General features: G+C 48.1%; 1 protein-coding gene across 3 annotated transcripts in view; it reads left to right on the top strand.

The window, feature by feature from the left end:
* The window catches only part of St3gal1 (ST3 beta-galactoside alpha-2,3-sialyltransferase 1), a 72,910-nt gene that overhangs the window by 37,958 nt on the left and 10,471 nt on the right, over positions 1-24,481 (top strand). Inside the window, exons 3-5 of one of the 3 annotated variants that reach the window (XM_085831852.1) lie at positions 9,327-9,381; positions 13,527-13,642; positions 23,482-24,331. In XM_085831852.1, coding sequence (XP_085687978.1) covers positions 24,035-24,331 — 297 coding nt within the window. In that variant the 5' untranslated portion in view covers positions 9,327-9,381; positions 13,527-13,642; positions 23,482-24,034. Of the gene's footprint in view, positions 1-9,326; positions 9,382-13,526; positions 13,643-22,666; positions 22,687-23,481; positions 24,332-24,481 lie in introns of those variants that run through there. The other 2 variants (XM_021184044.2, XM_085831853.1) reach the window with 2 other exon arrangements.

Here is a 24,481-nt window from a genome sequence, read left to right on the forward strand (position 1 = left end):
TGTGGATCTTTTTGAATTCTTGAGATGGGTGCACTCTGCCCAAGACATCCAGGTTTAACCCAGGAGCTTGAGAGAATGCTGGAGGTTACAGTAGGAAACAGAAAGGCTTACACTTCCCCACCCTTTCTCTGCTGTGCTGATAAGCACTTAGGTTTCTCCCTTCAATCCCCAATTGGAAAGCTCACTGCCAGAACTTAAAGATAAAGACCTGGGAGCTGGCCACTTCATGCTCTTTCTACGCTCTAACCCATGCCCTTTCACTATTTTAGCTTGTGAAGCCTACCTGATGCCCACATGCACAGAGAGCATCTCTGTGCTCAGCATGGGATGCTATCTGTACTGATGAAAATCTAGGCAGATGTGCAGGTCACCTTTACTGCAGTTTTATGCCAACTGCTTTCCTCATCTCTGAGAGTAACTATAACTTTACGCTCAAAGCCCCATCCCCAGCAGGTCCAGCAGTCTCAGCTCAACCCCATCCAGACATATCTATGAAGGAGATGAAAAAGGCTGAAAAACTGAGATGTTATCAGTGCATCTTGGAACAGTTCAGTGACTCCCAAGTTAGCTTCCATCAGGGGTCCTGGTGTGAGCATCACTCCTGTTTAAGACTTTGTCTCATCAAAATCTTGCTGGCATATGGAATAGTGTCTGGGTTTGGTGGCTGATTATAGCTGTCTCGTATGAGGCTATGCCAGTGCCTGGCAAATACAGAAGTGGATGCTCACAGACATCTATAAGATGGAACACGGGGCCCCCAGTGGAGAAACTAGAGAAAGCACCCAAGGAGCTGAAGGGGTCTTCAACTAACCAGTACCCCCAGAGCTCGTGTCTCTAGCTGCTTATGTAGCAGAAGATGGCCTAGTTGGCCATCACTGGGAAGAGAGGCCCCTTGGTATTGCAAACTTTACATGCCCCAGTACAGGGGAATGCCAGGGCCAAGAAGTGGGGGTGGGTGGGTAGGGGAATGGGGTGGGTATAGGGAGCTTTCAGGATAGCATTTGAAATTTGAAATGTATATAAAGAAAATATCTAATTAAAAAAAAAGACTTTGTCTCACTCCTCATTGTCTCAGCTTCAGTCATGCAAGGTGATCAATAAGTTATTAATCTCTGTCTTCACTGCCTTCACCATCCTTGCCCAAGGGGACCAATCTGTTTCTTCGAGATGAACTGTTCCTGGGTACAGCCTCTCCTTTATAGATAATTGTTCTCATCTTGAGGGTGGACTGTCTGCCCACAGGCCTTGCTATCCCTGGAAATCAAGGTACCTGTAGGTTTAGGGCAATGACTTAACTTTTTGCCTCCATTTGTTTTGTTTCGATTGAGAATAATAAATCTCAGTTATTTCCAGGATGTCATTGAACTTGGCTTTGTAGGCTAGGATGTCCTTGAACTTCAGATGATCCTACCACCATTTATGCAGAGGTTATAAGTGTGGACCACCATGCCCTGTTTTAGGGATGATAAAGATCCAACCCAAAGCTTCAAAAATGTTAGATAGTCACTGTGCTAAAGGAGCTACAGTCCTGTCTTAGGGTCTTATTGCTGTGAATTGACACCATGACCATAGCAACTCTTATAAAGGACAACATTTAATTGGGGCTGGCTTACAGTTTGGAGGTTTAGTCCATTATCATCATGGCTGGAGGCATGGCAGCATGCTTGATAGGCATGGTACTGGAGAGGTAGCTGAGAGTTCTACATTTTGATCAATAGGCAACAGGAAGAGACCCTGAGACACTGGCCTGGCTTGAGCATCTGAGACCTCAAGGCCCGCCACCACTGACTTGACGTACTTCCTTCCAACAAGGCCACACCCCCTCATTATGCCAATCCCTGTGAGCTTATTGGGACTATAGTCTTTCAAACCATCACAAGTCCTGACCCAAGTACCTATGTTCTTAAAGGGGAATGAAATAGAGAGCTTAGAAGTCACTGGTTTATAGATGGATGTTCCTTGAGTAATTAACATGCTGAGCATCAGAGGTCATGGATTGCAAAATGCAGGCAAATGGGCCTGGCTCTCCCCTGCATGTAGGCCCAAGTGAAGAACACTTTAGCAAAAGCAGCCTCTAAGTGCCTATTAAAAGAGACCACCACGAGACTCTTAAACACTCTACCTGTGCCAGGTGCTCAGCGAGTTTGCAGAGCCTTGTCTTCTGAGAACAGTGAGTCTTTTCTCAGCTCAGCTTCATCCTTCTCAGGCCCTGCGGGTACACTCACCTGTGTGGCCAACCTTTTGCTGATAGGAGATGAAGGCAATGATGAGCCGCTTCCTGGCTCAAGTCTAACCATCGTGGATCCTTACCTGGGGCTCAGAGAAGTCCTTAGAGCAATGGTTCTCAACCTTCTTAATGCTGAGACCCCTTTAGTTATGGTTCCTCATGTTGTGGTTACCTCCCCAACCATAAAGTTATTTCCATTACTACTTCATAACTGTAATGTTGCTACTGTTATGAATCATAATATAAATATCCATGGTTTCCAATGGTCTTGGGCACCCCTTTGAAAAGATCGCTTAGTCCCCAAAGGGGTTGTAATTCACAGGTTGAGAACTGTTGCCTTAGAGGGTAGACAAGAGGGCCCCAATAGATTCTCCCTGGGACTTCCTCTATCTTGGAATAACAACACCTAGCATAAAAGATAGGCTTGGCCTGGGGACTCCAGGCTGTTCAGGTTCTCAAGGACAGATAAAACCATAGAAAGGACATGAAAGTAGGTGTGTAAAGAGACTTTGTCCTTCAGTGATTTGATGGGTGAATGTCCCTGGACCTGGCAGGGGATGCCTATTTTACCAAGCTACAGGGATGTTCCTTCTATTCAGCGTGCTGCCCTCTCCCACCATGCATTGCAGGTCCTTTGTCCCTCAGTCTTCCTGCTCTCTGCTCCCTGCGCTTCCTCCATGTTGCCCTCTGGAGCTCAGCAAGATGCTCTTCTGGGGCTCTCTCCCTAGTACCTGCTCTCATATGCCCTCAGTGACACAGAAGGTATTTATCAGAACTCAAGGTGTCAGTCCTGCTCTGTTCTTAAACAACCCAGAGAGAGCTGAGCATCTACAAAAAGCCACACAGCCAGGGAGCTATGGTGCAGGGATTTTACCCAAAGCACTCAGCAGGAACTCTGCTAGGACCTCTCTGGTCTGCACTTTCTACCAGAGCTGGAACTGTGCTTGTGACAGTGAGTCATACAGCAAGCAGCCTGGGCTGTGGCAGTAGCCACCAGCCACCAGGCTAATAAGAACCCAAAGTTTGCTACCATCCAGGGACTCTCTTTCTATTTAATTTTAATCAAATTACCTTATTGAATTAGTAGTGCTAATTGGCTCATTGATTAGCACAACCAAGGAGCTATGTTTTTCATTCTGAGGTTGAATTTTAATTAGAATTAGCTACATGAAGCCTGTAGCTTTGAAGCACTGGGCGAGCCTGTCATGCCAGCTAACAGATCAGCCTGCTGGCAGATGCTGCAAAGACCCCTAGCATCTGGACAAGAGACAAGAGTTTCATGCTGCCCGTCACAGAAGGGGGCCCCAGCTTCTACTTGCCTTGGAGACTGAAAGCTTTTCTACAAACTTGTTCTCTGTTTACTGGTTTGTGTGATTAGACTCAGCAAACAACCAGGGCAGAAAAGACTTCATCTTATTTACAGTACCATTACCATGATCAGGAATGGGGCCAGGCATGTACGGGAGACCTGGTAAATTTTTGCCAAGTGACTACAGGCTTCTCACGCAGCATATGAAGCCAGAGGACTGGACAAGGTTTGTGCTGAGGATCCTGCTCTCAACAAATTCTCTGAACTTGGAAGGGCATCGCTTCAGAAGGCTTTTTTTTTTCTGATGCTCACAGCTCAGACCAGCCTCTCACTGTGTCTTGGTTCCTCCCAAGAACTTGAGACAAGAGTTCAGAGCATGTGAACTGCCTAAAAAGTGTTTCCAGAGGGGTCCCAGAGCAGGGCCAGGCAGAAGGAGCTACAGAGCTCCTGCTGGGGCTAGCCTTTATTCTGATCCTCAGCATAGATACGGGGCCCCATGTTGGGGGAGGGGAACCAGCTTTCTGGGGTGGTAGGAGGGCTGGCTTTCACTCTGAGCTATAGTACAGGGATGGCTCTGTTTTGGGGGACAGGGCCAGCTTCCTGTGGTGGTGGGTCAGAAGGGAAGGGATTTCTAAGGTGAAGCAACTACTATATGACAGGAAACTTGAGCAGCAAAGGAGTAAACAGGTCCTGTTGATCAGGACCCAGTGCTGGGCTTTCTTTGGGTTGTAAATGAATCCGATGACCCTTGGGGTCACTTCACTGGGCAGGCAGGTTTCAGGTGTTTATTTCTTTGGCTGGGATTCAGATACCCAAGGTCCCTTGGGTCCTGTGGATTGTTTTAGAGACGCCAAGTGTGACAGCTCTTTCCCAGGCAAAGGAGGAGTTTGGAAGTGACTCAGAACTTGGTGTGCTTTGTAAACTTCTAGCAACCCACTCTTGAGAGTGGTGACACTTGACGTTCGTTCGTTCGTTCGTCTGAAGGCAGCATGGGGGAGCTGAGGGTGGGGGGAATTTGCTTCCCCTATGTGAGCAGAAGGCAGCTGGATGAAGCTTGGCAGATCTCCAAATTCCTGGAAAAAAAGATTGGGCAAGGAGTAGGGGGCATCCCACATGTGCCTTCCAACCTACTGTCACTTCTGTGCCTCTGTGTGCCTAAAGATATCAACTTCCTTTCCTGGAAGTTTTCACCCCATCCAAGTGCAATATGAACTTCCGACCCAGTGGGCGCCAGAGATGTGTGGAAGCAATGTCAATTTAGGTCCAGCCCCTTGTGCCCGTCTTCAACCCTCATACATCAGTCATCATCGCTATCTGGCACAGTGTTTAGCACGTGATTCTAGGAATAGCCTTAGAACACAGGTTCACCTCTCACTAGAACACAGACCCTCCACTATCCTCCCTCCTTCCTTCTCTTCTAGAATCAGGCCACACCCTGCTGCAGGCAGTATAAGCCCTACCTCATTCTCAGGAATTCAAGGCTATTTCCTCCAGGACCTCCACCTTGTTATATATGGCTGCTGTCTTTTTCTCTCCTATTTCAAGGCTCCATCATGGCTGCCTAGGGTCACAGGCTCTCCTAATAAAGTTCTGAAGCATAATTTTGTGTCATCTCTTTTCTGTGAGTTTGCAGTAATTATTAACACTGCCCTTCTTTTGCAGGTGAGGACAGAGGGTCAGAGACATGAAGTGGCTTTACTTATGACCACTGAGGTGCTAAATGTCGCCTTGGGTAGATTTTTACAAATCAAATGCTTGGTGGTAGGAAGTAGCTAGTGCTCTGAATCGTTCAGCTTTGCTGCATGAAACAATACCTAATGCTTAACTCCAGTCAAGGATTTTGCTCATGTGGCAAGTGAATGTTATCTGGGGCTGGGGCTCAGTGATGCTCTGGGACTTTCCTCAGCCTTGATCAGGCTGAGAGCAGTCACTAACTGGGACATGACTAGTTTCTATGATACCTGAAAGGACCAAACATTGTACCTTCTCCCAGAGATGGCACGTATCATTTCCAGAACAAGTGGCACAGCCATTTGACATTGATGGGCCAATGATGTATTGCCCTCTCACAAAGTGGATGGGATAAGAGGCCGGGAATGAATATTTGCACAGTACCTTTGTCTACCAGCCAGTTGGTTGTGTAGCTGGGTGCCCAGGTCTCACCTGTACCTCTGTCACTTGGCTGTAGTGTGACTATCAGCATCATGATCTACTACTATCTTGTACCTCAGCTTCTCCATCTTAACGTGGGTGTATAGCTGGAGCCTGAATTCCCTTGCTGAGGGGTAACCATAGCAAAATGCCATCAGCAGCAGGCTTACAGAACAGAAATGAGTTCTGGAGGCTAGACGGCCAAAGTTAAGGTGTTAGCGCTGGACCTGGTGAGGGATCCTCCAGACTTGCAGATCTCTCCCTCCTTCCTCACAGCCTTTCTTTTCTGCCTGGGTGTGATTCTACCCTTTCATGTTTTCTGGTGCCACATGTGGTCTTGTGGGACTTGAGGCTGTTTAGCATATGACCCACCTCGGCAGTTGGGGAAGCATAACATTCTTGACCTCCTCATAGCTCACTATTATTAACTAGTGTACTGATGACTAATTCTATTTGTTTGTCCTTCTCAATCTCAACTTCCTTATCTGGGAAGCAAGCACAAGAAAATGGGAATTGTGCACCATGTGGCCAAGAGCAGGTGACGATGATGGTGGTGACTAATATTAATGATGGTGGTGACAGTGGTGAGGGTGACGACAGTGGTGACCTTGGTCGTGATGATAGCTGTCATGGTGATGATGATGTTTATACGGATGGTGATGATGGTTCAAGATGCATCATCAACCACCTGATACGGAGGTATAGATTAAGTTGGTCGGAGGGCCTGTCTACAGGGGATTATCTTGATAATTGTAATTGAAGTAGAAAGCTCAGCTCCTTGTGACTGGCACCATTCCCTAGGCAAGGGGGAATATGAAATACAGCACAAGATGTATAAACTGAGGGTATCTACACTGTTAGGTCTCAAAGAAAACGGAGGTGCCTATTAACATATCAAAGTAGACTCTGGCCACCAGTCTCTCTCAGCCTCAAAAGTACCTGTTACAGAGTCAGGTCATCTCTCAGAACTAACTCTCATCTCTACTCTAAGCATCTCCAGCCCCCAAGCTCTGCCTCTCTTCCCTGCTTCTCTTTCCTGTATACCTCACCATTTTGGCCATGTGCTGTCTTAGTTCTTTTTGCCCTGTTGGTCTTCTTTTGTCTCCCACTTTCTCTTCTCTTCCTCTCTGGCTCCTCCTACCTCTCTCTTCTCTCATGGTCCCATGTATTCTGCTGGCCATGCTCAGGTTGGACTCTTCCAGATGCCAATGGCTGAGCCCCACCCTCATAGCTACAATAAAACCCTTGTTCTCAACCGTACCTAGAAGTGATCACGTCCTCATCTTATCCAGGCACCAGATTGATAAAGTAAGGACATGATCTACTCTGAGACATGGTTTAGGGGAAGGTTTTTCTTGTAGATACGATGGGGAAAATTGCCAGAGGCATCAAGAGGAGTAGAGAGTAGGGAGAGAAAGTAGTAGACTAAACATGGTCAGCAGAATGGAACAGACCATGAGGGGTGGGGAAAAGAAGGAGAGGAGATAATCAAGGGAGGGGAAAATGAGAGGAGGGAGGAGACACATGGCTGAAATGGGGTATAAAGTAATGAGAAGATGAGGTTACTTGATAGGGATCCTGAACTTTTTAAGATTGGAGAAGGCAAACTGACCACAGACATGCATCCATTAATATCTTGCTCAGTGCTCTTGGCTGACTGTGATTTGACCAGCCCCTTCAATTCCCTGCTGCCTTGACTTCCTCTCAGTAATGGATGGTAATCTGGAATTATGATCCAACAAACACTTTATCCCTTAAATTTCTTTAGTAGGGGCATTTTGTCCTAGCATCAGAAAAGAAACTGAGACAGATGGTCACCACAATGACAGTGGTGTTCTTTTTGAACATGATAGTGATGGTGACAATGTTTTTTGATAATAACAATGGTAATGGTACAGTAACAGTGCTATAATGAATCAATATTCATGTCTGTGATGATGACAACTTTGACAGGGATGGTAATAGTAGCGATGAGTACAAGGCAGGGAATAACTGTTTACACAGTACAGTAGTAATGTTTGTGATGATAGTGGTCGTGGCGATGTTGGTTGTGGTTATGACCATGATGGTGGTGAGGATGGTCCCCAGACTTTAGATAGCATTTATAGTACACGTCTTAGGTGCTGTCTTTATTTTGGTCTCTGAATCATCCCAGCAACCATGGAAGATAAGCACTATTGGCATTCTTTATAGATGGAGAAACTGAGGGATAACCACATGCTGTGACTCACCTAAGGTGTGGAGACACTGAAGGACAGCCCCAAGCATCTGGATCCACAGTCAGTGTCCCTAAGCACACATGCACCTCGAACATCCTGGGCTCTGGGTCATCCACTATTGATGGCAGCCCTCAGCTAACCCAGGTTCAAGGAAATAGTCTAGTAAAAGAGAAGGAAAGGCCTAGCCTCTCAGAAAGTTCTTTTCCTCCTGGTAGGAGGAATAGCCTGAGGAAGGAGCCGTTATTCAGGACATAATGTTTGCTGATGTCTCCATCCCTCTCAGAACTTAGGGCACAAGCTCAACCAAACATCAGGCCTCCCTCATTCTCAGATTCAAGTTCTTCCCTCTACAAACTACAAGCTATCTGTTCCTCCCTCCCCCCCAAAAAAAGAATGGTATAGACTCAAAGCTTCTTTCTGCCTCCTGCCCCAGTGTGACCTATGACTGTTAAGTTTGGTCCAGAGCCTTTCAAGCCATGATCACCTGCAGCAGCCTCCACACTCAGCTGACTCTGTTCCCACTGCTACAGGGAAATAATAGGTACAGGGTCAGTCCACCTGTCTATGAGTTCGATTCTTTCTTTCTTACTTAAAGGAAGACTGTTGAGACGCTAAACAAGGGGGACTACGTGTCACATGTCCCTCCTGATGGACACACATTAACTCAAGGGTGGAACTTCTGCCTTCCTCTGTCCCTGGGAATCAGAGACAAGCTGAATGCTGAATGCAGGCATGGGCTTACTCATCAACGATATGACAGGGGAGTCCCTCCCCCACCTCTGAAACCTCTAAGAGCCCCTCCTCCCTCCCGGGCTGGGTTTCTGTAGTACTCGGAACCCACCTAATAAGTCTCTTACCCAAAAGGACAACCTGTGCCTGCACCTCCAATTCTGAGACCCGAACGTGATTTGCAGCAGGCGCCTGAGTCAGAGATCATGGCCTTTCACCTAAGATCCTTATCTCCAGCCCAGGCTGTGACCTCATGGTTCAAGGGAAGCTCACATTCTTCCTGCTGCCCCCTCCCTGTGAGGCTGCTATGCCCTGGAGGTTGGGATGTGTGCTGGCCTCAGCCTGTATTGGTGGGCCCACAGGAAGGGGCTATTCCCTGCTCCTGTCTGCTTCCTGCCCTAATCCTTCCCCAGAAGGGGGAGGAGCTAGACCCGCCAGAGTTCCCAGGTAGCTCAGACTCTGGGGCAAGTGCTCCACATTTAACATTTTGGAACTTCAGTTTTGGGCAGGAAGTCGAGACATGTGGCTCTCTTGTTGTTATCTCCTGGCACTGAACAGTTAACAGGGCCACTTTACAAGTTTGTGTTTCTTGTGTAAGGCCGAGCTGGGCAAACTCTAGGAACCCTCTCTTTGGTCCTACAAGCATCCACCTTCTTGATGATGAAGCTGAGTCCTTGTTTCTATTTTCCAGATGAAGAAACTAAGACTCAGAGAGGTTAAGGACCTTCACTGATGTGGCACTTCTGGTAAGCACTCCGTTCTCCTTGACTCTAGAACCTCTGCTCTGATTGCTTGGGATGGTGTCGGGCTGAATCTATCCTCCACCAAAGGCTGGGCTGTGGCTTTTATGATGTGACCTCATGCAGAACTGTAGGTTTACCGGAAAAAGTTTGGGGGACTTTAACTGGGACGGGGGCTGGTATGTGGTTAGGACACTCCAGAGCTCCAGTGTTTTGGTTTGAGAAATGACTCCTGGGTGACATACAGAAATCCACCTCCCCAAAATGCCCTCTGAGGACCCAGCTCTCTAGGAAGCAGGAGCCTGAGTCCACAGAGGGACCAGGTGCCTCATGATTTCATTGCATCCTACCTCAGTCCACAAAGGTGCCCACAGGTACATCTTATCCCCCAGGTGGTTGGTTGGACAGTTACATTGCTCGGTTGTTTTATTTGTTTGGTTTTTGCAAATTGGTTTCTGCAAAGCCAAAGGAAGGCCCTCCCCAGAAATAATGATTTGCTCACCCAGGGCCAACCAGAAAAGCCAAATTCCAGACTTAAGATCTCAAGGCTGCTTGCCCCAGGTGGACGCTGCTTCGTGACTAGCTCCTCTTCGAGCTGAGGTCTCAGCACCTGGGAAGTCTGAGATATCTCAGCCCTTGTGAGAGGCAGGCAGGAAGAATATGGTTCCCAGACTTGCGTGTTCTCCTGTGTCCCAAGTCACTGTTCTCAACTAGGGCCCAGGGCAAGGCAGACTAGTGAGCTCCAATCCCACAAATCGATCCTCAGGGAACAGGTCAGCAAGGGGCTGCAGTGTCTGTCATCTCCTGGTTAAGACAGGAAGGGAAATGCTACAGAGCCAGGGAGTGAAGCAAGGTGGCTTTAAGGTAGGTAGTCAGGAGAACTGTTGGGCAGAGTCACAAATTGAGTGAGCAGTCATGGTGGGGGCTCGGTCAATAAAGTCCTGCCTCATGAAGATGAAGACCTGAGTCTGATTCCTCTACTTAACATTTTCAAAAGCTGTGTACACTGAGACATGCTTGTTCTCTCAGCACCAGGGACACCAACACAAGATCCCGGGGTTTCGCTGGCCAGCCAGCATAGCCTAATTGTCGATCCCAGGTCTCTGTCTCAAAACACAAGGTGGATGGGTCCTGACAAAAAAATGACATCTGTCCTTGACCTCTGGCCTCTGAGTGTGTACCTGTGCACACTCCTGCCCCTGCGCATGCATGTGTATCTGCATAGACACAAAATAACAAAGTAAATGCAGTGAAGAACAAGACTCCAGGGTAAGGCGACTGCTCTAAAAACAGCAGTGTGTGTGAGGCCCTGAGTCAGCAAATGGACTTGATCCCCTATTACTGTCTTCCACCTTGACTCTCTGTGAGTTCAGTCTCCCCTCTTCCCACCAACACAGCATTCCTCTTTGTCTTCCTCTGCCTGTCATCTCCAAGTACCTATAGGATTCCGGGAGGCTGAGGGGGTGGGCAAGAATACTCAGATAATCCAATGAGACAGGACAAGGCTGTCTGTACCAGGTAGCTATTTGCTGGTCCTTAGTGCAATGCCCTCAGTGAGATTTAAAACTACTTCATTTTGTTGTTTTGTATTCCTTCTCAAAATGCATTTCGGAGATAGGACTGTGAGCCTCTTCACATCACTAAGCCAGGCAAATAATTCCAAGTGGAGCAGAAGGCTCTATTCATAAAACAAGGCTGGGTGGATGTGGGATGCTGGCCTCGGAGAGGGAGGCCCAGCAGGCAGAGGCTAGAGCTAAAGCCATGCAGCAGCAGCTGGCAGACATGGCTTCTATCCAGGACTTCTTTTCCAACCTGTGGTATCGTTGGCACCTGCCAGGAATCCCCTGTACACTTCCTACAGCTGGTCATACTATAAGAGATATGCTCAGACAGCCAAGGACCCCAAGTCCTAGCCTCAATGTCACCACAGACAGGTGGACATCCCTAGGCTGGTTCCATCTTCTCTGTGAACCTCAGATGTTAAAGCATGGGAGGTGGTGCCATTAGAGTGCTTCTCCAATCCAGAGATGTGACAAAGCTTGTGACTGAGGTCTGCGGCAGTGAGCAGGGCAACAAGTGTCCTGGTAGCAATCCAGGATTTTGTTTCCTGGCCTCTGGCTCTTAGCACAGAAATATCCTGCAAACTGCAAACCCTAGCACTCTGGCCCAAAGCTTTCAGGCTGGAGCTTTGGGTTAGCGTTATATCACCAGACCCTCCATGGCCTGGGGATGCACAGGCTGAAACTCATTTCTGGGCATAGTTGAGCAGTACTTTCTGGGAGCCCAGAAGGAATTCTTAAACCTTCCATGAACTGGGTTTCAGTCACCTGGAAAAAGAACCATCAGAAAGCCATTCTCCCTGGATCCAGGCTGGGAGGGCCTGTTAGTATTTCATAAGGAACAGGCCAAAACATCCTGTTGCAGCCTGATGGGATGCAACCCAGCCCTGCCACACCCGGCTGCAGGGGCAGGCTGCTTCATTGAGCGTCATCGGATTACTCTGATCCCATATGCCTGATACGAAACAGATCCTCATGAAGGTCAAGAACCCAGTCTCCAACACAGACTCAGACCCTGGTTATGGGAGAGTCAGATCCTCCTTTGCAGACCCTGGGATAAAGAGACTGCTGTGTAGATAGCAGTGTGTGCAAAGGCCCTGAGGCAGGGAATGTACCTGGTACCCCATTGCTCTCTTGCACCTTGACTCAACTGTATATTCACTTTTCCTCCTCCCACACCATCACACCAGCCACTCCTCTTCATTTTCCTCTGTCATCTGTAAGGCCCTATCATATTGGATGGTGGCAGGAAACAAGAACAATATGTCCTATGTCTTTTGATTGGGGAACAGAGGAAAGGTGTCTCTAACAGGATGCTCTTTGTGAGGACTCTTCATCCTAACATCCTTTCCCTTTTGGCCATACTGCAGAGAGTTCTTAGCTAATTTGTGCTCATAGTCTCCAAAATGTAAAGGTTTAGAAATTCCTCCACTCACTGTCTTGTGTCTTCTTCCTCCCCAATATCTGCCCAGAATCCGTTGGCTTACCTTGGTCCTGTTGATACAGCTAATTTTATTTTTCAGTCAGGTCAATTTGTTTCTGGTGCCTTCTATCTAGTAACCCAAAGATCCCAAAGATCCGGGGGGGGGGGGGGGGCGTGGGGGAGGGCGGGGCAGAGACCTCAAAGCTTCAGAGGAAGGCAGTGCCAAGACAGGGACAGAAATCTGCTCAGTCACCAAGGTATGCCTGGAATAATTTTATTAATAAAAATATTTGGACATGTGGTTAGGGTTGATTTTTATCTCATTTGTGAGTAAATGTGCTACCCAGTCCCTGCTTCCTGGAGGCTTCAGAGAATGTAGCCTTCCGGTCTATCTTCCTTAAGTTCTGAGAAGCAAATAAAGGTCTGGACCCATGTCTGCCCATACAGTGGATTGCACTCTGAGACAGGAACCTCAAGTGTAGAGTGCCACCATTTGCAACAGATAGGTACAGAGCCCTCTAGCCTGGCTTTGTAGGAGTGTCAGCAGGATCCCTGTGAACACAAGAGATGGGAAGGAAGTCTCCCAACCATGGCGACACTAGAATAAACAGTTGCTATGTGGAAACTGAATGATTTAAAAAACAAATCACTAGATATATCTCAGCCTCGGTTCCCTTATTTGTAAAACGCACATGGTCTCTGCTGTCTAGGTGATTGCGAAAGGCACCCCTGGTCTCTCATGTAGGAGCAGAGTGGGAACAGTGAAAGACAGAGCTGGGTGAGGGGTGGAAAGGAGGACTTGGTGGGAGGCTTAGCTTCAGGCCCACCCCTTCAGCTTTTCACAGCCCATGATGTTCACTGATCCCTGTGTGGTCTAGAAGATGAAGATGCACAGTCTGAGATAGGAACAATCTGAGGTCCGTTTAAGGAGGTGCCATTTGCCCCAGCCACCATCCTGATTTGAATGGATCTGTCAGGGAAGAGCCCGTGGGCAGGGCAAACAGTTTGTGCAAGTTCTTAGGCCTGTTAGCTTGAGGGGTCTTCTGTAGAGACAGACGAAGATGAGAGCCAGCTTGGGTGGAATTTTTTTTTTTTTTTGGAATTTTTTTTTAATGTTTCATAGTCATTGCTTGTCTTCCTGATGACAAAAAAAAAATACATTTTCCCAGGGCAAGGCCTTTTCTTCATGTGACAGTCATCCCAACACGTGTCACAGCAGAGACATGGTAGAAATGCTGCAAATACTTTAGTAATGGTGGAATTAATGCCTTCATGGGAATTCAAGGTGTGTTTAACTATAAATGTATTTTACTTACTCTCTGACAATTTAACATCTGGGTATAATGTATTTTGATTATATCTATCCCACTACCCTCTATCTCTTCCCAGACCTCCCAACTTGATGTCATCTTTTGACATTTTCTTAATTTGTAGCTATTTATGTTCAGCTAGTTTTGCCCTTATTGGTATAAGGCCATCCACTGACCTACCAGGGGCCACACTCCTACCTGAAGCAATTGACTCCTCCTTCCTGAGCGACCAGCAAGTATCAGTAGCTTCACAGCTAGAAGTGTCGGCCTTATGAGCACACATGTATGTGCACACGCAACCTACACACATACACACACAGAGTGCAGTATTGACTGGCTTGATCCTGTGCAGACAACCACAGTTGCTATTAATTCATAAGTACAGTGGTCCTGTCGTGACCAGAAAACATTGTTTCTCAGCTAGCTTTTGTGAACTCTGTCTCTTTACAGTTTGTTTTCTTTTGTTTTGGGGCGAGGTTGGGTTTTTGTGTTTGGGGCTTGGGGATTTTTTTGGCTTGTTTGTTTGTTTGTTTTATTCCCTCTTTTGCAACATATCCTAACCTTTAAAGGGAGGAGGTGTGATACAGATGATATATTTTGGTGTATTATAGATGTTGTGTGCACACGCGCATGTGTGTGTGTGTGTTTATGTATGTGTACCTGTGTATGTGCATGTGAGCATGTATGTGAGCATGCATGTGTGTGTACCTGTGCATATGTTTGTGTGCACGTGAGTGTGCGTGTGTGTGCATGTGTGTGTGATATAGATGAATACTCTGCCATCACTTATTCTCTACACTCAACCAGTTGTGAGTTTTTGTATCAACCACCATCCAGTGCGAAAAGAAGCCTCTCTGATGAAGGCTGAGTAATGTACTCATCTAGGAATATAAAACAAGTACTTAGAAAGCAGTTTCACACTATGTCTATTTCATAAAAATAATATTAATATCCTCTCTCTATGCCCTCCAAGGCATGGATTCTTGGCCAGGTATGAAAGCTTATCTGTGAGTGGGCCCTAAATCCAACCGGAGAGTAATTGGTACCCCCATGGCGCCAACAGGATGCCACTATTGCACCGATGGCATGTCTTGCCAAGGTAGTCATTATTGTAGCTCAGCAGGTTGCTCAGGATCTTGTGGAGGTGATGTGGGCTTAGATTGGATTCCAGGTGTGGAGGGGATGAGGAGCTTTTGGGGCAAAGAGAAGCACGGGAAGCAAAAATGCAAGAGTCTGGGGCTGGATTCTGTTTTATGTTTTGGAACTAACCATTCAGGCTGTGGGTGACTCCAGACCCTGCAAAGGACACGTGACACTTTTGGGTCAGGAAGAAAGCCCTGCTGCATAGTCAGTGAGCTATATAGATACATACCATGCACCTTGCAAATGGGTACAATGTGCATTCATAAGAAAAGCCAGTTCACCCTCATCCTCACCCATTCAGGGTTTGATTATTCCGTTTCTTTACAGAGAATGATAATGTTTGATCTGAACTCCAGTGTACAGCACACACGCGTACACACACACACACACACACACACACACACACACATTCACGAACGCACTCATACATGCTTGAAAATTTCAAAGTCCACTTTTTCTACCTGTCAATTTGTTTCCTGACAAAGGAAACGATGGATTTAGGAGACAAGGGTTAAAAAAAAATGGACAAAAGGAAATGTTAAGGCCCTGCCCTTATTTAGAACTGTGCTTCATTTTACACAACCATACCGTGCCCTCCCTCACATAGCAGTGCCCCGTGTCCATGTTACTGTTCTCAGGAAAGATTTGTACCTTTAATTATCTAAATAAGACATCGTATGGGAGAGGCCATGCAGAAGGCACTGACTGACCAAGTGTGAATGCAAGGTTCAGGAGATGTTTCTGACCCCAACCTGTGTGTGTTTCCCCCCAACCTAGAACACCTGTTCCCTCTTACATTTCAGCTCTGGCATCTCTCTGAAAGCCAAGGGGAGCAGCCATACTTTCCCAGACCGGCCTTTCACCTCAGTTGCTAGAAGGAGATAAAACAGCACCTGTATATTCTAAAGCAAATGGACCAAAACATGATGGTTGCTCTTAAAACTCTGTTCCCTATGAAGAGGTCCTTGGATAGGCAGCAAGGGATGCGCAGTATAGTCCTCTCACCCCTCCCCCATAATCAGAACCAGCTGCATGGTGGGGGATGTGGGAAAGTCTTATCAAATGCGTACTTGCCTGGGTCTGCTCCTGCTGTACCTCCAGCCATAACTGGGACTAGTTCAGGACACTTCTCTCCTCCACACATGCTTCCTCACTTAGACGGAGAGGATAACATCTGTGCTTACTTGGAGAGGTGCAGGACTGGGTGGGATGACCTTCCCTTTGACACATAGACTTCCTTGGACAGGAAGCTGCTCTACCCCAAGAAGAGACCCAGCAGAAAGAACATGGGCTCTGCAGCCATGCTGCTTAGCTGGTCTTTTAGCTTAACTCTTATAAAACGTTCCATACTGGAGCAAGTGAATTCCCCTTTCTGAACTTCATTATCCTAATGTGCAAAGTGGACACACTGACAGGTTGATTGGATGGAGCAGAATGCCCAGGGCACAGAAGTGCACGGGGACCAGAGAAGGGACAGGCATGTTAACACCCTCTTGGAAGCAAGGCCTGCATTTTCTCACTCTGTTCCAGTGGACAGGGAAGGGATTGTTATATTGTCTTCTACATGGAGAAGGATGGAAGGCTATGGTCCTGCAGCTGACCCCAGACCTGGGAGCTGTTCTCTTAGTGAGTTTTTCCATGAAACCTGAAGCCTTGTGATCATGTAATGATTGATGAGGAAGTGCCTCTTGTGGCCACCCACTGCCCCAGGGATCCATCAGGTAGCATGGTGCTATCAGAACGCCTCTGGCCCCTAGCATATGGTATCCATCACAGACATTGACAGCATGACCCAGGAGTCATGTCTGGCTTTGACTGGAGGCTTGTCACTCACAATGAATTATGTCCTCAGCCCTTCCTATCTCCATGTCCCCAGTATACTAAGAAAAAGTGAGCTCTGAGCTATAAGGCTGAGGTTCCCAGAGCCATTCAACAGAGCAGGCTATATACCCAAAACAGCCCCTGTGATGTCCTCCTCGGCATAGGACTGCATCATTGTGCTCGGGCTTCTCCACCAAGGGTACACATGGGGAGACATTAACCATAGCATCTCTCTCCTGGCTGCTGCTTTTTGAGCTCTTTGCTTCTGCTGGTCCCCACGCTTCTACTCCAGCCTGGGTCTCCAAGGGGATTGCTCAATGGTCTCTTGCCTAGGGCAATGCCCCTCGTTTCCTGAGTTTAGGAGAGATATCAACCGGCAACTTGGGTCCAGTGAACTGTCAAATGGAAGGGTGGCTCCTACTGATAAGGTTTTGTTCACCTCAGTGGCTAGGCAGTTTCACCAACCACCCCACTGTACACAGGGAATGCCCAAACCCGCCATATCAGGGAACTCTCACAGGTACCTGCTGGTGAATGCTGGGCTCTGTACCACAGTCTGAGTGGCCATCCCGGGCACACGAGCAGGAGTCCCAGCCTCTACTAGAACCATCTAATGCCCTTGTCATCAGAATTAAAGTACCCCTGTGAAAATGAAGGGATAATATAGAAAGAACCCTCTGAGTCACCCATCAGCTTTTTTTTTTTTTTTTTGGTTTTTCGAGACAGGGTTTCTCTGTATAGCCCTGGCTGTCCTGGAACTCACATTGTAGACCAGGCTGGCCTCGAACTCAAATCTGTCTGCCTCTGCCTCTGCCTCTGCCTCTGCCTCTGCCTCCCAAGTGCTGGGATTAAAGGCATGAGCCACCACGCCCGGCAACCTATCAGCTTTTTAAAGCTTAGCTCTGAGCAGCCTGGCTGACATATCTCACTCACATGAGCTCCTTGGGAACAACTGACAGGTCCTGGGGCTGCTGCAGTGGGGCAGAGATTCCTAAGCAGCCTTTCCTGTGCTGTGCTTGCTACACCATCCAAATCAGGGATGCCATTTCCCTTGAGGACCCCTGTACCCAGAAAACAGGATTCCTCAGGTTCTCAGTCCTGCTCTTCACTTCTCGTGCTGTTTGCACATCGGCACACTCCAAGTTGAGTGCCCTTCCCTCCACATAAGAAGATTTGTGGACTTAAATTCCTTTTGTTCTGCTGGGAATATGAAAACACAACCTGGCTATCCCCCCATGTGACACTAATCCTGGTTAATCAGCCTTCTCATAGAGTCTCTAAACCATGTCCTGAATCGCTAGCCATTGTCCTAGGGGAGTTGTTGCTTTCCCATCCTTCCAGCAAGGAAATCAGCAAGAGAGGCAGGTAGGAGAATTCAGAAAGAGACTTGCAAGTGTAGCCACAGGTTCTCCCATCTGCTAGCACCTCTTGGTTACAAAGAGATAGATGAGTGTACTGGATGGATCATGGAGCATGAGGCCTCTGAAGAAATAGGCTTCCTGGGTCTCTGAGATGAGATAAAGCTGCTCTCCAGCCTCCTTAGAGTGTCACAAGCCCCCCTACACTCCAGCCTTGTCCATCACTGTAGCCTTGATGATTCTCACACACTGGCGGTGTACCTCCTTTGCCTTCGTCTCAAGTCCACATTTCCCAATACTCCCAGGCCAGGCAGTGTCCACTGGTCTAGGCACCTCACAGGGCACCCAGCTCTCCAGAATCCTAGTTAGTTCTTTCCATTGCCTCTGCTACATGCTGAGATGAACCTCATTCTTATCCTTCATCCCCCATCTTTACAAAGCTGTATGGAGAGCCATTTGTTCCAAGGAGCCTTTCTTAAGCTGTCACTGGTCAGCCATTTTAGGGTCACTTAAGTCTTTGGAGAAGCCTCTCGGGAGGCACCGGCCCCTCTGAGTGGATTTAACACAGGGACTGTTAGGACACTTCCTGGCTCTGGCCCAGTCTGTGGCTTCAATATCTACTGGTGATAATGACACAAACAGGTGTGTTAGTTACTCTTCTGTTGCTGGGATAAAACACTGTGACCAAGGCGACTGATAGAAGAAAAGTTTATGTGGGGTTATGATTCTAGAAAGTTAAAGTCCACGATGCTGGAACAGAGGCAGCGGGTGGCAGGGATAGCAACTGGAGCAGAAACAGGGCTTATGTCTTAAGCCACAAACAAAAAACAGAGAAGGTGAACTAGGATTAGGGTGAAGCCTTAAGCTCTCAAAGCCCATCTCCAGCACGGAGGTATCTGCTAAGCCTGTCTAACAGTGCTGCCAACTAGGGACCAAATCTTCAAATGCGAGAGCCTAGGGAGGAAGTTCTCATTCAAACCACCATACCTACTATGTTCAGAAGAGTGTTGCAGGTTTCCGAGGGAAAGGCAAGACAGCGTGACACTGAAGGACTGACTTAGGAACCAACAGTGCCCTTCCTAGCCTTAGCCCAAAGCTAGCTCCTTTATGCAAGGCCTTTACCTTACATTCTGTCGAATGGGGCTGAATGTTTCTAGCAGTTCCAGGTGGCTTGAGAAGGTCAGCCCCTCAGGGCCTAACTTCCTCCTCTACAAAACAGGGTTCCAGAAAGTTGCTCAGAGACTCCAGCTGCTTGAGCTTCATGTATCAGTTGCTTTTCTCACTAATATGGCAAAATGTCTGGCAGAAGGAACTTAAGGAGGGAAGGCGCATATATTGGTTACTCTGACCAAAAGCAACATCTACAAGAGTATTGATGTACGTCCTCCAGCCAGCCTCAACCTCCTAACGGCTCTGTAGCTTCTGCAAACAGTGCTGCTCTCTAAGATCATGTATTCAAATAAATGATCCATTTTTCATTCCAACCATCATTATTAGAGGGCTTTGTTTTGGCACCCAGCTAGGGTAGAGATCACCTTGGCAAGGGTAGCCCAGAGGAGGGGTAGGAAGTGATTGAGCACATTGTGTCCACAGTCAGGAAGCAGAGAGGAATGAATGTTATCACTCAGTAGTGAATATAATGACTTGCTCCTTCTTATTCAGTCCAGTATGATGTCACCTATATTCAGTATAGATCTACCCAGATCAGTTAAACCTTTCTAGACAACCTATTTCATAGAAATCCTTTTGTAAAAAGGAAAAAAAAGTATGTGTGTATGTGTGTGTGTGTACACATGTGTGTGTATGTGGTGTGTGTGTGTGTGTACATGTGCAGGTACCTGTAGAGGTCAGAAGTGGGCATAGATTTCTCAGAATTGAGATAACATATAGCCCTGTGTATGGTGTCCAATGTGGGATCTAGGATTCAAATCCTGATCCTCTATAAGAGCAGTAAGTGCTCTTAAACTCTGAGCCATTTCTCCAGCTACTTCCTTCTACACTCATAAGATGTATCATGCTTCTGTGGAAATTCTAACTCTAGTCAATGTGACAAGGAAAAGTATCCATCACACCCGGGTATACTACGCACAAAGGCTGTTAGGCGATAGCTCCGTCTAGGATGGGCCAGCCAAGTAGAGGTAAAATGGAGAGTCATGTGAGCTGCCAGGCTTGGTTAGAGATGTTCTAGGGATCTGTAAGGCAAGCAGTGAGGATCCGGTTTGAGAATATGAATAGAAAACGAGTGCTTCTCAGAGACCAGTCACTTGTAAAGTTGAGGAAAGCGAGGAGTTGTGAGACCTCAGGCATTTAGGGAAGCCATTCTGGCTGGGACCCTGAACCAGGAAGCTTCAGAAAGTCAGCACAGAACACACCTACCTTCAGCCTTAAGGTAGTCCTTAGGCATGTCCTCCGGGGCAGTGTCAAGACACCTGCAGCCACCACCACTAAGGTAGGGCAGAAGGAAGGCCTCGGCTCACTCTTCTATCAACCCAGACATCAACTAACAGACTCCAGAGCTGTCTAAGCAGTGCATCACTGGAGGGGGAGGGCATATGGAGGAGGGTAGGTAAACCCCTCACTGTGGTAAACAGTGACCCAAATGGGGGTCCCAGTAAGCAATAAACAGGACTCCCTAAAAGTCCTCGGCTGGCATATAGCAGTGATACCTTTGTGTAGGAATCAACCATTTTAAAAGCAGATAGCTCCCTACCTCCTGGCTGCCCCAAGCTTTGACTTTAGCTACAGGGTTCTAGGATTCACCTGAAAGATTTCAACATCTCCAGTCTCCCAGGCTCCCCAGCCAGCTGTACTAAGCAACATCTTCAAGGAGGAAGCTAGTCACCAAGTGTTAGCAGCAGATGCTCTGAGAAGTCCTCAGCTGCTGGTTGATGGGTGGCCCAGGAGCCTGAGCAAGTGGCATTCCCCTCCACCGGCGAGCCCCAGGCAGGAGCTTTCCAGCTCTGACTCACTGGGCCATGGGTTTACCAAATGAGGGATTAAAGCAGAAGTGAGGCACACCCCTGTATGAGAACACAGTAACCCCAGATCCTGCTCAGGGGACGTGATTTTCAGAGCCAGCATCTGCTTCCTGGAATTTCTTGCTTAGCACAGAGTAGATATGCCAGAGACAGGAAAGGAAGGGCAGGGCGATGTCTGGGCTTTTCATTTCCAAGTCTGAGAAAGCCCTGTATTTGAGGGGAGGAGCAAGTTCAAATTCACGGTTCAGTTCCTGGGTGCGTGGATTCAGTCAAAGGCTTCCCCACTAAGCCTCAATCCCATCACCTGTGCATTGGTGATGAAGATAACTCATTTCCATGCATGTCAGATGCCAGGAGCTCTGCTTACACTTTCTATAGACCCTTAAAGAAGAGTGATCGTTCTGCCTAATGGAGCAGACCCAGCAGAGAGGTAGAATGACCTAAACAGGGCCTATCACCTGGGAAAGGTAGGCTCAACATTCCCTAGGCCTAACTGACGAGGAAGACTTGCTCTAGTCAAAGCTCAGTGCACGGGACTGCTCGGAGGCCTAACAGGTGGCAGCTAGGACCCTGAACTGCAAAGTACAAAGAACCAGTTGGCCCCATCCAACCCTGGGGCCCAGTGTTATGAGGGTGATGGGCCTCTCCTGAGGGGGTGATGATTGTACTCTCACAGGCTCCAAAGGGCAGTACATTCGTCTGCTTAAGCATGGGGGAAGGGAATCGGAGGGACAGGCAGGTGGAAACTGGAAAGTAGAACCACTGTGGAGAAGCCCCTGGGCAGTCAAAACTAGCTGCTAGCTCGCTGGGTCAGCCTCACTGTTTGGCTATTTGCTGTATCTCTGGTTCTGGGATCCCTAACACACACACACACACAGTGTTAGGACCACTTTCCCCGGGGCCTCAGAAAGCACTGAATAGTCAGGTTCTACCACCTGGAGGAACTGAGACAGGGTGTCCCTGGCTTGTATTCTTTAATGCCTGGTATCGTTTGGTCCTTTAAGTAACCTTGCCCTTGAGACAGTCCAGCCATCTTGTTGGGGTACATTGTCCACAGGAAGCATCCAGGATTCAAGGAAAAGAAACAGCCACGACTGGTGCTATTGACACTGGGTGCTCTGAGCTGGTCCCCTTTATGCCAGTCATTCTTCCTACCTTGGCCTGGAGGAACAGTGTTTTAGGAAGCAAGGATCGGAGAAGTGCAGAGTCTGGCTCACAACGCACGGGAACTGTATGGTGTGCCTTCTATGACCGTTTTTACTCTGGTGCTGTTGGCCAGGCTCCACTGAACACTTTCCATAAGAAGACTAGGTGGCACCGAATAGCCACTGACCAGGACAGGGCTTGAGAGCAGTTTAAGGAAGGCGCTCCCTTCTCTATAGCATGGCGGAGGCATTCCACTGCCCTGGGTCTTACTCTCTGGTTTCTGGTTCTGCTTTATGAAGCCAGTGAGCGAGAACCCAGAGGCCGGGAGATGGTCTACTTTTCAGTGATGAGAAAGACAAGATTTGGCCAAAAGTCAAGGCTGCCATCAAAAGAATATCTGGCGTAGAGATAATAAACTAGCTGTTTCTGGGCCCCTCTGGGCAGGGCAGGGGCTGTCAAGGCCCCAGTTGGTACTTTGCTCCCTCCTGCCTAGCCACCTGCTCAGGTTTATTAAGAGGGGCAATACGCTGAAACTCACCGGAGCCTCCCTGTCTGACACGAGGTCTAACACGGGTAAGACCCTTTCTCCCCACCACATCCAACAGTGGCTGCAAAGCAGAGAACTCCAGGTAGAAGCAGCCAAGGCCTGAAGGGTGGGGATAGCTGAGGGATGGGAGATGAGGTAGGTCGAAGAGGAAAGATAAAGTGGAGATGAAGCTGCCTATGTCCTGCACAGGGTGCATGCTGACTCCCAGGGCAGCAGTGAGCCAAACGGAGATATGGTTGAAAGGATGGAGAGATAGATTAAATTTTCAGACACTACATCCAACACTGAGAGGCTGTGTCCATAGCAAAGGAAAGCATGGGGTAAGCGACTTAGGCTCTTAACCATTATCCCTCAATTGCACGGCATTTGCTCATGTGTAAGCTGCCGAGGTTCATGGTTTAAGAAGCAGGAAACAGCAACTGAGAAACTAAAACGCTAAGCTTCGGGCTCTGGCCATTGTCTTCGGTCCTTTGATGTTTGTTTGTTTTGTTTTGGGCTGTGACAGCAGACCAGCCAGGAAACAACTTAAGAGAGGTTGAGTTTACTTTGGTTCATGATTTCATAGTATATGGCTTCAGGGTGCCAGGGTGGCAGAGCAGCCAGAGTGACTTTGTCCATGGTGACAAGAGAGCACAGCAGTGACAAAGTCAGGTGGATGAGGAGGCAAATTTCAGGCCTGAAAGCAAGAAAAACAAACAAATGGGATCAACCCCACTGTAGCCCACAGAGAGCCCCTGGGGCTTGTGGCACAAGCCGGAGAGGGAAATAATTTCCACAAGGTGACCAGATTTCATCTTTCTTTCTTCCTCCTTTCTACACAGATGTTCGGCACACCCTGTGCCTTCCAGGAGATGCCCTTTCAGTCCCCATTCCTGGGAACAGCCTAGGAGACACAGCTCTAATTAAGGATTGTTGGAGGAGGGCGGCCAAGCACCCTGGCATCCTGTGCCAAGACCTTTTACACATCGTCTAGGGGCTCACTCAGGCTGAGATTAACTAACTAAACTTGATCCCGTTTGAACTGGGGAGAACACTGCTCTTCCCAGGTTTCACTCAAGTGTCATCAAGCCACATTCTTGACTTTGCTTGGGATGCAGAAGAGGTAGACCACACTGCTTACCCATACAGGCAAGACTGACTGCATGGCACAGACTACCCTCGTGTGCCACACGGCGATGTCAAGAACACAAACCTCGGCGTGTCTCCAACAGGTTGAAGTCTGCCCTAGCTGCATCTGAATCTCCCTGCGGACTCCCTTTCCTGCTGCCTGCTCCTGTGTCTCTGAGATTTCTGCTCAGCTCTAGGAGGGGGAGTCTCCTCTCTTCCACCCTCCCATCAACACAGAGGACCCAGCAAAGGGTGGAGGTGGTGAACATGAGGAGGAGGACCCTCAAGTACCTTACCTTCTTCCTGCTCTTCATCTTCCTCACTTCCTTTGTCCTGAACTACTCCAACACGGGAGTACCCAGTGCCTGGTTCCCCAAGCAGATGCTCCTGGAACTCTCAGAGAACTTCCGCAGGTTCATCAAGTCACAGCCGTGTACCTGCAGACACTGCATCAGCCAGGACAAGGTCTCATATTGGTTCGACCAGCGCTTCAACAAGACTATGCAGCCCCTGCTGACAGTCCACAATGCTCTGATGGAGGAGGACACATACCGGTGGTGGCTGGTGAGCAGAATAGGGTCTGGGAGCGGGGTTGGGGGAATCCTGAGGACCCGCCAAGCATCTGACAGCATTTAGAGTATCATCCCTGCCCCTCCACACCTCGCCATCCCTTCACTCAGCAACTGTTTGTTGAAAGTCTATTATGTATACATG

This window comes from Mus caroli, unplaced genomic scaffold, assembly GCF_978045245.1.
Source record: "Mus caroli unplaced genomic scaffold, Mus_caroli_1 scaffold_16, whole genome shotgun sequence".
Lineage (NCBI taxonomy): Eukaryota > Metazoa > Chordata > Mammalia > Rodentia > Muridae > Mus > Mus caroli.